Source organism: Arvicola amphibius, chromosome 12 (genome assembly GCF_903992535.2).
Source record: "Arvicola amphibius chromosome 12, mArvAmp1.2, whole genome shotgun sequence".
In the NCBI taxonomy this organism is placed as follows: Eukaryota; Metazoa; Chordata; class Mammalia; order Rodentia; family Cricetidae; genus Arvicola; species Arvicola amphibius.
This window is the reverse complement of record NC_052058.2, coordinates 166,125,023-166,140,906: the sequence shown is the minus strand read 5'-3', so window position 1 is coordinate 166,140,906 and position 15,884 is coordinate 166,125,023. Positions and strand designations below refer to the sequence as shown.

The following is a 15,884-nucleotide window of genomic DNA, read 5'->3' as shown; positions in this document are numbered from 1 at the left end:
GTTTTGTCTACATTTAGGTCTGTACACCAGAAGATGGCATCAGATAGTTGTGAGACACCATCTGAGGGCTGGGAGTTGAACTCAGGACCTCTGTGAGAGAAGCCAGTGCTCTTACCCACTGAGCCATCGCTCCAGCCCTGAAAAGCAACTTACAGGGAAGAACCATTTCTTTTGGCTATTGGCTTCAGTTGGGATCCTTTATTCTCCTGATTCTGAGCTTGAGATGGAATTGTGTGATTGGAGTCTGTGGCAGAGATTACCAGTCTCACGGGGGGCAGAGAGAGACAAGGATGGGAGGGGGTACAAGACCCCCAAGGACCTTCCTGGGAAATGACTCCTGTAGCCAGGCCTCCCTTCCTAAAGGTCCTGTCCCTCCCAGAACAGCCCTACCGGCTGGGGACCTACCCTTTAGTGTATAACTTTCCTTTTAGACATTTCTGAAATTTTCCACAGTAAAAATACCAATGGTGATCTCTCTGTACTCAGAGAAAGCAAATTCTCAATTGCAATACTTTTTGTGAGTCTGACTGAGACATGTCCTATCACAGAGAAAGCCTAGCTTCAAATGTAGTCAGCACAAAGGCAAGGAAGGCTGTGTGCAAGCGATAGACACCCTAACAGAAGTTCCACATCCTGCCCCCAGTACCCAGCACACAAATCCAGCAGATTCATTTTTAGGCCTTTTCAGTTTTATAAGCCCCCTTCCCTTTCCTTTTTAAAAATATGTATTTTTAATATGTATAGGTGCTTCATGTATGTCTGCCCACCACGTGTACGCAGTGCCCAAGGAGGCCAGGAGAGGACATTGACTCCTATGGAACTGGAGTTACAGATGATTGTTGGCTGCTATGTGGGTGCTGAGAACTAAGCCAGGTCCTTGATGCAAGAGCAACAAGGTGCTTTTAACTGTTTAACCAACTCTCCAGCCTTCCTTTTCTTTTTTACGGGAGACAAGGTCTCAATATGTAACCCAGGTTGACCCTGAACTCCTATAATCCTCCTGCCTCAACCTCTCACATACTGATAAAATAGGTACAGACTACCTCTAAAGGTTCATAACTACCCATTTTTGCCTCAGTTAGTTTGGAAACAAAATGATCCTAACAAATGAATCCCTAAATGCAATGATGGATCACTATCATCCCCACCCCCAGAGCAGCTAACACACTGCTGTCAATCATCGCTGTCATTGTCTTTCATGGTGGCAATGGACATCATCACTAGGGATGTCCAATCAGTATCCCTACTGTCAACATCAGCTGACTACATCCAGGATGAAAAGCACCAGATCTTTGTCTCGCTGCCACAGATCAGGGATGAGTGAGGCAGAGCCCTTGCTCTGAGTGCTCCTCACCTTCAGATAGATTCTATAAAGATTCGTGTTTAGGTAGCCCAGGTCAGAGCAGAGTAGCCAAATACTAGACTGACTGAGGGGACACGCAGAATAAACCCAAGGGGTAGAACTTACTGTTCCGCAACAGCCATGTTGGGTGGCAGAGAGGTGAGCCCATTGCCTGTGAGGAGAAGCACACGGAGATGCGGCAGAATCCCCAGATCACAGATGGCCTCCTCAGTCAGGCTGTTGAAGGAAAGGTCCAAGAACTGCCATACAAACAAAAGAAGGGATAGCAGAAGTAACACACGGCAGGAGCTGGCTCCGTCCCCTCCTCGCTTCCTGGGAAACCTCACCACCCACACAACAAAGTCTCTTGGGTTTGACTTTCACAGCCTGTGGGTCAGGCTCAGTCCTCTTTCAGTGAGCCACTGCACAGCTCTGTCTCCCTGGGGGACAGAGAGTCCTCCCAAAGCTCAGCCGCAGAAGGCCCTCTCAAAGGTGCTTCCTTATAAAACAGTCCCCAGCCCTCAGGCTTTGTCAGCTTTCTCTAAGCTACCCCAGGATACTTGTCCAAGGCTGCATGTCTTCAGATAGCTGGAGATGTCTAATATGTCTGGCACATGGTGGAAGAGGTCAGGGGCCACGTCACTGCAGTACGGTAGCCTCATTGCAGGCCCTTGCACGAAGCCAACACACATGCAAGTGAGCTGAAATGAGCCGGCTGACGAGGACAGTGTGTCCGGTGGTCACGTCAGCCATGGTCTCATTGCCATCTCCTTATTCACCACCCCATGCTGCAGGCTCACTTCCTGCTGGCTCTCTGGGAGCTCCAAGATCCCCTGGGCTGCAAGCTCTCTATGTCCGTCTGTCAACACAGAGACTCACAGCCGATCGAGTGCAGAGAGTAAGTGGCTGCGGAGTGCCCGACCTTGATAGGACGCCTATACCCTCTCCTTCAAGGCTCAGGGGCCATCACAGAAGGGGGTGGCAAGAGTTTAAGAACCAGAGGTTGGGGAGGAATGCTGTAAAACTGTCTTCTGGGTGTGACGTGGATGGTGCACTCATGACCTCACTGTGGCTGTGGAAGGAGAAAGGGGCTCGTGGGGCGCCGCCCCCCTGGGAAGGACTACTGGTAGTTAACAGCGGTGGGGGAAGGGCATCACTCTCCTCAGTGGTGATAAGTTGTCCGTGTTCTGGTAAATAACCTCCCACCTACACTCACGCAAGCAGCCCAGAGGGCCACGTGCACACAGGTCATAGAGGAAGGACTTGGGAAGAAGGGTTTGAGCAGGAGAAGAAGGGGATGAAACAGGGTACTAGAGGTGGAAAGGATTCAGATTCGTTATATACACACACGGAACTGCCAGAGGATAGCAAATAAGAAAATTTAAAAGGAGAAAAGAAGAGATGCCACTGTGATAAATGTCTAGACACACACCGCAAGCCGCAGAGCAACAATGGCCAGGTCTGCCAATGTCAGCACGGGCTTCACACCGTGGCAGCGTCTTGGCCATCCTCAGACAAGACTGTTAAAGGCAGGGGGTGCTGGAGAGAGAGAGGCACAAACCGGGAGCAGGAGGCAGACATCTTCTTGCTGGTTCTGAGAACTGTCAAGGTTTGGGTACCGGTAACGCCTATGGTAATGAGAGGCTGGGCCAGGACGTGAAAAGTTCCAAGTACCGACAGGAGAGGGAGGACCTGAGGTGCACAGAACAGGCCATCTCACTTGTCTGGAACAAGGCCTGGAAACAGGCTCTGGAAATGACACATGAAGACGGGAAACCCTGTCTCTAATACCTGTGTGTGGACTGTCAAGGCATATGGATTTGTATCTGCCTCCTTCATGTCTCTCATGGCCCTCCAACCTGTTCCTCATACAGCAGCCAGACATGATTTCTAAAACACAACTCTGACCACATGATCCCCATCCCACAAGATAGTTTCAGCTACTTAGCAAGTCCAAGACATGCCAAGGTCTGTCCTAAGTCACTTCAGGCTCACACAGCGCTACCTGTCCACAGCTCTCACCTCCCCCCATCCCATCCACATTTGAAATGGTTCCCCAGTATTCAAGCTCAGGAGTCAGCATCGAGGCCAACGAGTCAAATCCAGCCTGATGCTCATTTGTGGCCAGTGATCAAAGAATGATCTTTACATTTAAAAATAAAAACAAGAGGCCAGGTTAGGTGGCACATGCCTTTCATCCCAGTGCTTGGGAGGCAGTATCAGGCAGACCTCTGTGAGTTGATGCCAGTGTGGTCTACAGAGTGAGTTCTAGGACAGCCAGGATTACACAGAAAAACCCTGTCTCAAAAATAAACAACAAACAAATAAATAGAAGAATAGTGTGTTCCATGCAGCAATTATGAGTAGTTCACAACTCAACATCACGCTTGGTCGCCTCCACTCTGTTTATAGTTCTTCCCTTCTTCAGAGGCATGGATAAGTAGTTATGACAGTCATAATTAATTATGAATATATGGACTAAAAGTTTAATATACTTAATTTCTTGTCTTACAGACAAAAAAACACGGGGGCTGGAGAGATGGCTCAGTGGTTAAGAGCATTGCCTGCTCTTCCAAAGGTCCTGAGTTCAATTCCCAGCAACCACATGGTGGCTCACAACCATCTGTAATGAGGCCTGGTGCCCTCTTCTGGCCTGCAGAAAGAATATTGTATACATAATAAACAAATAAAAAAACCTTATGATCATAGCCTGAAAACACATTTTAAAAAAAAACACTGTGGACCCAAATTCTACTGCTTTGGCTATTTAATGCTGGGTCCAGATTTGCTTTCAAATCACTGCCAAGTGAAGTTTTCCAAAACTGTGGAGGAATTCTACTCTGGGCTGCTCCCCTTGGGGCAGGCTCGCTGACAGCCAAGGACAGAGATTCCTAGCCTGGCTGCAGTATCTGCTGAGTCACATTGGGTTTTATTGCACATTAGAGTATTCATTACTGTGAGATGCAAATTCGGGATATTTGACATGTTTATCTTTTTTCCTAAGGAGCCCTTGCAAATCACAGAGAGACGAGAACAAACAACCGGTCCAGAGATTTCCTTCTCTCATTTATATTCTGCATCCTAAAATGAGTCTGTTTTCTTTTGTCGAAAAATTCTTTTGACTAATACCAGGGACTGGAGAATAAATAACTCCATCAGATGCAATCAGACTGTAAAGTGGGGGCACATACAAGATCAGTCATGATAAACATTAGATCCCGGGCTAGCCATTCAGAGCCAAAGCTGTGATCACATCCCTCTGGATGGCCGCTGGCACTTGTGGCATGTTTGGGGTGTGTGGGAGGAGGAAGACATGATCCATGGCACTATATGCAGTTCTCGGGAGATCAGTGACTGTTCTCCGAAAAGGTCAAACAGTGCAAGTCCAGAGGGGCAGCTGGGCCTGGCAGCCAGAGAAATGGATCCACCTCCACTGTCAGTACCAAAATATCATACAGAACAAGGCTCCAACATAGCTCCAAACTGCATCAGTTACTTCTTATTTTGGATTTTACTGGACTTTGACAGTTTGCCTACTGAATAAGTCTGAGGACCAAGGCGTGTCCCAAGTCAGAGCAAACTGCTGTCATGTTCAGTGTGACTCGAAACCATGGGAAAAGTCAGCCCTGCCTTCAGCGCTAGATGTTTTCAGAGTGTGAGGACACAGCGTCCATCTGGGGAAGATGCCCATTCCAATACGCTAACGTGTTTCCAAACTCTGGTGTAGAAAGGCTGTCAACTCCTTGACATGTTGACTTGTCTCTGAGACAAGTGAGACACACATGAAGCATGGATGACCTTTGACGATTGCAGAATAGCAAAGCTTACAACATGTAGACAGGCTGCTAAGGCATGAGTGGAAAGGCTCTCCTTTTAGTCCAGCACAAAGGGAGGGGTGCATTGCTCAGGGAGAGACTGAGCCTGGCCAGGTGGCTGAGCCCCATTCTGGCACTGTTCCCCAGTTCGTGTGTGCAGGGACTCCAAGAAGTGACACAAACCTCATTCCCTTGTTTAAAAAAAAGTGGCCCTCTAGTCTATCCAAGTCACAGGAGGTGATAAAGTATGAAGAGATGCAGACCAGATTTCCTATTCCAAGGTCCTGAGAACAAGCATGGATGTGCATATATGCAGAACGTACTGCAGAGTTCACAGGAGCCCTATTTTGTCCATCCTCACCTCTAGGTCTAGGGAATAGATGTACAGCCTGAACTACCCCAGTCCACTGGGACCAACCTAGCTTACAAGTCAGGTGTGTTTTGGTATTGGTTCATAATGTCTCTTTATCTTACTGCAGCTGGCTTTTAATCTCTACAGCTCTTTAAACACCTAAGGAGATACATCTCCTATGAAGCTCCTCCTCCTATGATACTCCATTGACACTCACTTTTCTATAGACTCTCCTGAATGTAATGGCCCTAGGCACTTATATCCCAGAATCATACATGTTGGCTATAGTTACCTATCTACCACAGGTACCACTATTACCACTACCACTACTATCATCATCACCACCATCACCACCACCATCATCATCACCACCACCACCATCATCACCATCATCACCACCACCACCATCATCATCATCATCACCACCACAACCTCCAGAGACCATCCACAAGGAGCCTAGCAGTGAAAGCCCAGAGAACCCTTCTCCAACATTACACTCTGTAAAGACCCCTATACTAATCCCTTACAGGGAAACAGGTAGGACCAAAAACTCCCTACCTCCAACTTACTTCCAATGTCTTGAAGTCTCCATATTTCACATAGACCATCTTGATGCCATTGAATGCAAGCTCCAGTTCCTTTAGGGCTGGAAATGTGTGAAAAGCATCTGCATGGGAACAGAAAAAGAGAATCTTGAGCTCATAAAGGCTTAAAGGGAAAGATATGAATAACGACTATTCACTGAGCTTTCCACAGGGGGAAGGGTGAGTGTCGTGGATGATGCTTTATTTTTCAGGCCTTTAAAACTCTAACCATAGGGCTTCAGAGATGGCTTGGCAGTTTAAAGGACCAGAGTTCAGTTCCCAGCACTCACACTGGGTGGCTTCTAACTGCCTGTTACTCTAGCTCCAAGGATGCCAATGACCTCTCTCTCCTGGCTTCTGTGAGTACCTGCATTCATGTACACACACACACACACACACACACACACACACACACACACACACAATAAAATAAAATAATCTTTTAGAAAATTTAAAATCTCTACCCACACTCATTAATAGGAATTATGACTTCATTCTACAGCTGGGGAAATGGAAGCTCGGGCGACTAAGTACTTTTTAGAAACAGGATTGCTGGTAAGAGCGAAAACTAAGGCTTGGATACACAAAGTCTGTTCAAATGCAAGGCCCACTTAAAAGTTATCTCTTATCTTTCTCCTTTTTTCTTCCCAGACTAGGAATCAACCCCAGGGCCTTATGCATGCCAGGCAAACTCTCTACCACTGAGCCACACTGCTAGATTATCTGTTATTTCTGATTAGAGATGTCACTATGTTCACCCCAAAGAGTCAACATCACAGGAAAAAAAGTTCCTTTAGTCCCAATAGTTGGGGTCAACTGTTTATTTTTTTTATTTATTTTTTCTTTTTTCTTTTTTTGGTTTTTCGAGACAGGGTTTCTCTGCAGCTTTTTTAGAGCCTGTCCTGGAACTAGCTCTTGTAGACCAGGCTGGCCTCGAACTCACAGAGATCCGCCTGCTTCTGCCTCCCGAGTGCTGGGATTAAAGGCGTGCGCCACCACCGCCCGGCTGGGGTCAACTGTTTAAAATGCCATGTATACACCTCACTTTTCTCATGTGTGTATTGAGATACAATCTTCTTATAACATGGGATGCATGCTGCACTGAGGCTTTTCTCCTTTAACAGTGTGACTTGGAAGATTAGTATATGTTAAAACAAACAGATTTGTCCACTATCTTAATTACCTTCTGGTATTAAGAATGTTAATGTTACCCTTTTCTTATTGATAGCATATAGGCTATGGGGGTAAAAGGTAATCCGACACTCCCTCTTGCATGATAACTGCATCTTAAGATTCCCTTTCTAGTTCTGTTTCCCTGGCAACCTGAAACACATGCTATGGTAACTGTTACTAGGCAACTGTTGCTCGTGGTAAAAATGATTGCAGACCAGTATCTTGTTTCTGGACCAGGAGAAAGTATAAATTATAAACATTTCTGCAAATGGTGACTCCCATAACCAGACATGTCCTTTGTGGGACTGCTGCAAGCTACAGAACTATGGAATGTCACAAGGGACATTGGTTCCTGTGGTTGATGAGATTTCCAAGCAAAGGTGGTTCCTGCATTTACCCAGTGAGAGTTTTTGTCCTGCACCTGGGGTGACACTTGGCTAATGGGCAGCCCTCCCAGATGGCCAGTCACGGGAACTCCATGGAAGGACTCCTGATGCTGTGCAGCTGGCACACAGTGTAGAGTTACTTAGGACCTTTGAAGTAAACCTGGTGTGCTGTGTGGCCTACAGAAGGCTTGAGTCAAGAATGCTCAGTAAGGCCTACTAAGAGGCTGTCTAATGGATTTCCTTGTGTATGTCTCTCTCTGTAGGATATATTCCTAGAAGTGGAGCTACTAAAAGCAAAGACTATTTTGATTTTTAAAACATTTATGCATGCATTTGTTTGTGTATTTAGTGCATGTATGGGTGCCTCGTGACTACATGAGCACCAAGTGTGTAAAGGAGCCCACGGAGACTAGGAGAGGGTGCTGGATCCCCTGGAACTGGAGTTACAGGTGGCTGTGAGTTACCCCATGGGTGCTGGGAACTGAACCTGGGTCCTTTGCAAGAGCTGCTAAACCAGCTCTCCAGCCCTGTTTTAAACTTCAAGAGATACGAACAAAGTATGTCCATGGTGTCACAGAGACTTCTTATATTTTACCTTCACCCAGAGTACCTACCTCCACACCAGTGCTGGCTGTTATCATACTTGCCAATACTGATGGGCACAAAATAGTATCCTGGTGTTGTGCTCCTTACTGGTGAGGCTGACCATCTTCTTGTGTGCCTCTCTTCCAAGGCAGGGGTCTCATCGGATGCCTCTTTAGAAGCTCCCATCCAACTCCCGGAGGCAAACCGAGCTCATCTCATCAACCCACCCTTCCAGGACTGTCTCTGAGCGTTCCCCTGGATCCACCCTTCTCCTTATATCCTCACAGGTCACCTCACCCTCGCTCGGCCTGTCTCAAGCATGATCTCCCCTTCCACGGAAAACTGAACTGATTCCTAGCATCTCCTGGCCTCCATTTTTCTCTCTTAGAATCCACCCCCTCCTCACCGAGCTTCCCTGTTTAAAGGTTTCCAGGACTCTTCTGTCTGAAGGATTAAGTTGGACTCCCAAAGTCCTCCAAGATCCCTAAGCCCTGCCAATGAGTCTAGCCTCAGTTCTCCTCCCTTGTAAGCCATCTTCGTGACCAGGCAGTACACAGCTGTCCCCCAACCAAAGCACCTTCATTAACTCCTGAGTTAATTTCTTTATTACAATGTGTGCATGTGCATGCATGTGTGTGTGTGTGTTTGTGTGTGCATGCATATATGCGTGTACATGCATGTGTGTATGTGTACGTGCACACAGATATCAGAGGACAACTTTTCGGGAGATGAGTTTCTTCGTCTACCACGTGAGTCCCAGGGATCATAATCAGGTCACTGAGTTCAGCAGCGGGCGCTTTAACCCACTCAGCCACCTTGCCAGCCCAGTTTATCTTCTGATCTTAGCTTAGGTGCTCTTTTCTTACGTTTTCCTGACTCTCTGTTGTGGGTTAAAGTCCCCCTTGTATGCTTAGTGTTTCCTGACCTCCCTGTACCATTGCTTATATGTACCCTGCTTTGGGTCTGAGTCTGAGCCCATCTCTCCTCTCCAGGCCACGCATTCTGACACCAGCAGGGGTCACTGTGGATTTGCTGAATTACCAAAGCGCTTTCTCTCTGGTAGTGGCACACACAGGTTTAAAAGCCTCTCTCTCACTGGGGTTTGCAAGGTGCCTGCAAGGTTGGAGGAGAGGGTTATCTGTGTGTGTGGAGAAGCAGGCTCCAGTGGCAGTGTGGGGCCAGAGTGCAGACTGAGTGCTCTCCGGAGGCCCTTACTCTCCAGCTGCTCCACCCAAGATGAAAGGCTGATTGATCACGGATGGACCGACAGACAGATCCTATCACAAATGATTTTCTGACCAGGAGGACAGTTTCCAAGGAGAGGACGCTCACCTAGAGGCAGCAGGTTTTCAGAGGCGTTGATATAAATCACAGAAGTGAAATGTTTGAAGTCCTTTTCCTTTGCCTGTCAGAAAGCATTCCAGAAAAACACAGGATTAGTTCCCTGCCCGGGAACCCCGCAGGACACTAGAGCAGCTGCTGAGAGGACAGACACCTAAAGGACTAAGAGACATTGAGGGCTTTTCTGTTCATTTTCCTCTACCCTGGAGTACTTCAAACGTATGGAAAAGGACAGTGAACAATCTCTGAAGATGTAGCCAGGCATGACCCAGTTTTAACAGTGCTGAATCTTAGCTGTTTAAATGTGAAAGAAACTATTAGAAGACTTACAGCTCTCCATGTGCCGCCCGCCCCCAAACCTCACACCTCATCCCTGTTCTTGGGTACTGCATACACATGTTTATATCCATCAACTATGCAAAGGGTGATTTACGTGCTTTAAAACTTCACAGTCATACAGACTTATGGTCCAATATGCCTTTTTACTCAATAGTATGATTTTGAGATTTATGTGAGATATGTATAACACTTTGGAGATTAATCTGTGTTGCTACGCATAGGTCCAGTTCATCCATTTGAATTCCTTGCTTGAGTGTATGACAAGCTATTCTTTCCTAGTGGTGAACATTTCATCCGACCCAAATTTTCCATCATTACAAACAGTGGTGCCATATACATTCTTATCCACCTCATCGTAAGAGTTTATTTATCCCAACAAGGTGGTGAACTTGTGTGATGGGAACTCCACACAGGAAATTACAGTCTGCCCAAATTCCCTGGCCAGTTCATACCATCTTCTTTTCTCCCAGTCTCAAGAACAGATTCATAAAGTAAGTTTTTCTAGTTCATACAAACACTAAATTTAAAGCAAAGTTGGAATTTGTTTCTGCCCGGTGAGTGCCTGTCTTCCCTCCCTTCCTCCCCCTTTCTACATAACTGATTTCTAGTGAGCAGTGACCGTGGAGGCGCCATACACAAACCAGAGAGTCTGGATGCCCCCTCACATCTGGCTCTGTCACGCCTTTGCTGCTGGCCTCACCTTGGAGAACTTCATGCCGCTCACGTTCACGGTGCAAAGGTCTGACGGCTTTCTTACAGAGTGGTGCTTCATCTGGAACAGAGGACACAAACTTAGTCCCAGGGTCCCAGTGGAGTATGATAGGTTAAGCTACTCCTGCTGAGTGTCTTCTCATTGGGCACTCTTATAAAACCTGCCATTCGTTCGTATGTGCATTTGCTCATTCACCACCTCTGGGCCACGAACTGACTGTAGCAAGCTCTTGTTTAATCCTAACTGAACCCCTTCTTTAACGTAAATGGTGTGTCTTATGACTTATTAGTTGTGTTCAGGGTTTACCTCTCTCTTTCAGTATTACTTTAGTTAAAGGGTTTACTTCCCCTTCACTGAGGCTAAGAGACAGAGGGTGCCTTGCCTGAGGCCCTACAGTTAGTACATGATTGATCTATGATTTGGATTCACATCTAGAATCATTAAACTATGCATTTTTGCCTACTGCATGTTATTGTAAATAATGAAAAAATTAGGATCAGACATCATCTTCAAATTATCTCCTAGTTCAATGCTGCGGAGCTCCTTGTTCCAGCCATTACGGCTCATCCACATGGCGCCTATTTTGAAGAGGCTCTAAACAGGCTAAGTGGGGAAGCAGAAGAAGCCATCCACGCCTTCACTTAGTGGGAAGTCAAATGAAGTACTTAGAAATGTAATGACTGCCCTGAAGGAGAAGTTCAGGATTCCATGGGGGTATGAGAACAGGAGGCCCCAATCTCAGCCTCTGAAGGAGGAAACATTTACTTGAGGGAGTGATTTTCCAGCCAAGGGCTAAGGGCCAAACAGGAGATGATCCTGTAAAGTGGGTAGGGAGTGTGCAGGCCTCCCAGGCAGAAGGCTGCACGATGTTTTTGAGAGGAAGCCAAGACAAGGCTAGAGAGGGAGTCGTGAGACCATTCGGGTCCACATTGGTGCTGAATAAGGGTGTGGATTAAGTAGTGGCTGACAGAAGTCTCATAAAAGTCACTATGTCTGATCTCCTTAGAAAGGATAAGATGACAAAGCCGAATAGTGGTGGCACACGCATTAATCCCAGCACTCGGGAGGCAGAGGCAGGTGGATCTCTGTGAGTTTGAGGCCAGCCTGGTCTACAAGAGTTACTTCCAGGATAGGCTCCAAAGCTACAGAGAAACCCTGTCTCGAAAAACCAGGAAAAAAGAAAAGCAGAGAAGACAGAAGAGACCATTGAGCCAGAAGTTGTTAATGATCGTTCCAATAAACATTTGTCTACATCTTCTCCTTAGAGAATGCTGAGGCCATTTTCCTCCCTTAAAGTGGACATGTTCCAAGCTCCAGCCCCAAGAGCCTAACTTGTACAGCCAACTGTCAAGGTCTTGTTCCTCCGGACCGACACTGGGTATTCAGGTCCTGCCAATAAGATGTTGGCTGCTGAGGGGAGGAGTGGGTGACCAGTTTAGCAGGGAGGACTTTTCTTCTAAAGACAAGCACGGTAGGGGGCAACCCCTTCTCTGCCTTGGGATATTGTCTTGTGTGTGTGTAAGATGGCGAGAATTGCTACAGCCATTTCGGAATAATGGAGGGAGACAGGCCCGGAGGACGAGCCGGCATGCTGAAGACGGCGGAGCAGAAAGATGGAAGGGTACTGAGACTTGGAAGACGTTATGTTACATGACCATCATGTAATGGATCCCAAGCAATGCCCCAGGCTTCTGTGCGAAATAAGAGCATTCTAGATGCTATTTAATTATCAGCAGCAGCATCTGGGGATGTGGGCATGTGTACACATACCATGTCATACAGCAGCAGCAGCATCTGGGGATGTGGGCATGTGTGCACATACTATGTCATACAGCAGCAGCAGCATCTGGGGATGTGGGCATGTGTGCACATACTATGTCATACAGCAGCAGCAGCATCTGGGGATGTGGGCATGTGTGCACACACCATGTCAATCATCAGCAGCAGCATCTGGGGATGTGGACATGTGTGCACATACCATGTCATACAGCAGCAGCAGCATCTGGGGATGTGGGCATGTGTGCACATACTATGTCATACAGCAGCAGCAGCATCTGGGGATATGGGCATGTGTGCACATACCATGTCATACAGCAGCAGCAGCATCTGGGGATGTGGGCATGTGTACACATACCATGTCATACAGCAGCAGCAGCATCTGGGGATGTGGGCATGTGTGCACATACCATGTCATACATGTTGTCAGAGGACAACATTTGGGAGCTGGTTCTCTTCTTCCACCTTCCCTGCTGGGGACTGAACTCAGGTTGTCGGGCTTTGTACAGCAAGCATTTTACACACTGAGCCATCGGGATGACCCAAGAGGAAAGCTTTCTAATTGGTCTGAACTAGTTTGGGAGTTACGTGGTTAGTAAGAGATGACGGTGGCTGGGTTAAGCATTGTAGCACAAGAGATGAGAGGAACATAGACTCGATGGCTGTTTAACAGACGTTCTTGGACTGGTTAAAGGTGGGGGGTATGGGCAGAGTATAAAGGAGAACGCCAGGTCACAAGTTTGGTGACTGGTTAATTAGTGACAACACATGGGGGTCAATGAATAGTACAACCTGAGGGGCCAGTGAACTGAGAGGCAGTGTGGAGATCCGTTACTCTGAAAAACATTCTCATTGCTGCAAACCTGGCCAGTACAATGTGGGAAGAGATCCTCTCCCAACTGCTGGAAGAGCTAGGATGTGAGAACCTCAGAATTTTAAAAGTTAACTTTAAGTCTGGATGCTTGCCTACATGTATGTGTGTGCACCACCTGTATGCCTACATGTATGTGTGTGTACCACCTGTATGCCTGATCCCTGTGGAAACAAGCAGAGGGTTTCGTATCCCCTGGAAATGGAGTTACAGATGTCTTAAACTTCTATGTGGTAGCTGAGAATTGAACCTGGGTCCTCTGGAAGAGCAGCCAATGCTCTCAACCACGGAGCCATCTCTCTAGGCCTCTAGTCCCTCATTTAAACAGTGTCATTCTTGTTAACAACCTATGTATCTCCTCCTATTTACTTCAAACCATAACTGGGTTATTGATGGTACCTAATACAGTACAAATAATATGCAAATAATTGTTATATCATATGGTTTGGGGAACAGTAATATAAAAGTATGCACATGTGTAGTACAGAGAAAAATTTTGCTTTATTTTTCACCAACATTTCAGTTTGTGGTTGTTTGAATCTGTGGATAAGGAATAGTGGATATGCAAGGTCAGCTTTATTTGGAAATGACGTGACCTGTCCCCCTTCAGTCCTGCTGTTTCAGTGCTCACAGTCGTCAGTACCCTGTACTCTGCACCGAGCAGTGGTCGCAACAGTCAAACAAACCTCCCAGGCTCTGCAAAACCTTTCCCTGCTCAACAAGGGAACACAGAGCCAAGCATGACCTCTTGTAACCTCTGAGATACATCTGTTGGGACTCACGAGCAGAATGTGGGAACAAGGGAGGCTGCCGGAGTCATTCTCAGAAGCAGTGAGAACCACACTACCCATTAATATTAATCTACAAAATCCATCTTTCTTTGCCAAGCTACTGAAGCGTTGCGTAGAACAGATGTGAAACTTCCTGGCCGGTCTCCAACCCAGCACCCAGCTCTCAGAGAAACTGCCTCAGGCCTGGCTGGAGTAATACCATGAGCTCCTTCTGCTTCCAGGCAGATGCTAAAACCACAGGACCAAGGCTGGGGGAGAACAGGACACCTCTGTCACACTGGCTCCCACCCCAGGGCAGTACACAGCATGGCACACAGAAATCCCTTGCTCCTACTCAGTGCTGTCTTTATTTACCCTTTATTTCTGAAACACTTGCTTTTCCAACTCACATAAGACTTTGCACTTCATATGATAACTTTTTTCTTTTGGAGCCAGGGCCTCACTATGTAGATTCACAGAGATTCACCTGCATCTGCCTCCCAAGTACAGGGGCTAAAGGTGTGCGCCACTGCATCTGGCCATTTTACATAATATAAAGGTTTTAGAATCAATAGGTTAGGGTTCTAATCCTGATCCAGTCATTCATTGGCTGTAGAGGGGACCTCTTTTTCCCTGTCTACAGGTGGCAACAATATAATAAGGATGGCAATACTGGGTCTGTCTCACAGGGTGCATATGTAAAAGCTTTGCATGTTAAAGGAAAATTCCCAGAGTTCTTTTGTCGCTGGCCACATTCAGTTTGGTACCATCGCTCTGATAGCTTGATGTGGGATGGGGTAGTGGTAACGGGGCAAAACAAGTCCTTGTCCCTAGCCAGACAAGGGCAGGGCAGGGCAGTCCTCATTCCTCCCTTCCCCCTCCCTTAGCTGATGTCACTAGATACTCCAGAATGCATTTACTCTCACCAGAAAAGCTCGGTCCAAGACATGTCCAAGACCGTCTCCCTGGTTATCCCGCCGAGACACTTTCTTCAACCCAGTCTCGAAAGAAACCTTCTTCAGGTTCTCCTGGCCTTCAGTGGATGCCTTAGTCACACCCTTCTTCATGCTGCCTTTCCGAGCCACTATCCAGTGTCCTCGGCCTGTGGGGAAGAACGGACCAGTGAGAAGGGCCAACCTTCTCTGAAGCCGAGGGTGTGAACATGGATATTGATCTTTAATACTAACCCCCCAGTAGCTTCCAGTTACTCACCACCGCTGGAGGGTATCTGTGTACGCATCTCATTTAAGCAGCCACTAAGCTCAGTGATGCATATGCTACAGATGAAAATGCTTACAAAGAACAAGATGGGATGGCTGCCCAGCTCCTTTGTTTATCTCCAAATGTGAGCCTCCTAAGTCTACGGCTCACTGCGGAGACAAAACTGGACACTTCCTGTCATGTGGCGTCCTCCCCGACCCCTCGGTATAGAGGATTACTCTCTCGGGTGCTAGCCAGTTACTCTCCCACTGACCATCTCTTGGGTAAGGCCTATGTGTGACCTGAATTCCATGCTACAGCAAAAAGAATACAAGAGCTGGGGATGTAACTCAAGAGTTGGCCAACTGTTTGCCTACCATGCATGGAGACCTCGGTTCAACCCCAGCACTGTCTAAAACTGTTATGGTTGAGTAACACCTGTAATCTCATAACTCAAGGAGGGGGAAAACAGGAGGACCAGAAGTTCAAGGTCATCCTTGGCTATCTAGCAAATCTGAGGGCAGCCTGGGTTACATGGGACTCCGTATCAGAAAAAAATAAAGATTATGAAATTCCTGGTAAGTTCATTTAAAAATCATGATGACATTCTATAATCTGCTCTCTCCGACATTAGCGAT

The 15,884-nt window shown here is 47.0% G+C and overlaps 1 protein-coding gene across 1 annotated transcript in view; it reads right to left on the bottom strand.

The window, feature by feature from the left end:
* Xrra1 (X-ray radiation resistance associated 1) overlaps nt 1-15,884 on the bottom strand; it is a 63,177-nt gene that overhangs the window by 32,668 nt on the left and 14,625 nt on the right. The window contains exons 4-8 of the mRNA XM_038313929.1: nt 14,973-15,148; nt 10,618-10,689; nt 9,570-9,642; nt 6,079-6,176; nt 1,469-1,602 (exon numbers count right to left, since the gene is read on the bottom strand). Of these exons, the coding sequence (XP_038169857.1) occupies nt 1,469-1,602; nt 6,079-6,176; nt 9,570-9,642; nt 10,618-10,689; nt 14,973-15,148 (553 nt within the window). The remainder of the gene's footprint in view (nt 1-1,468; nt 1,603-6,078; nt 6,177-9,569; nt 9,643-10,617; nt 10,690-14,972; nt 15,149-15,884) is intronic.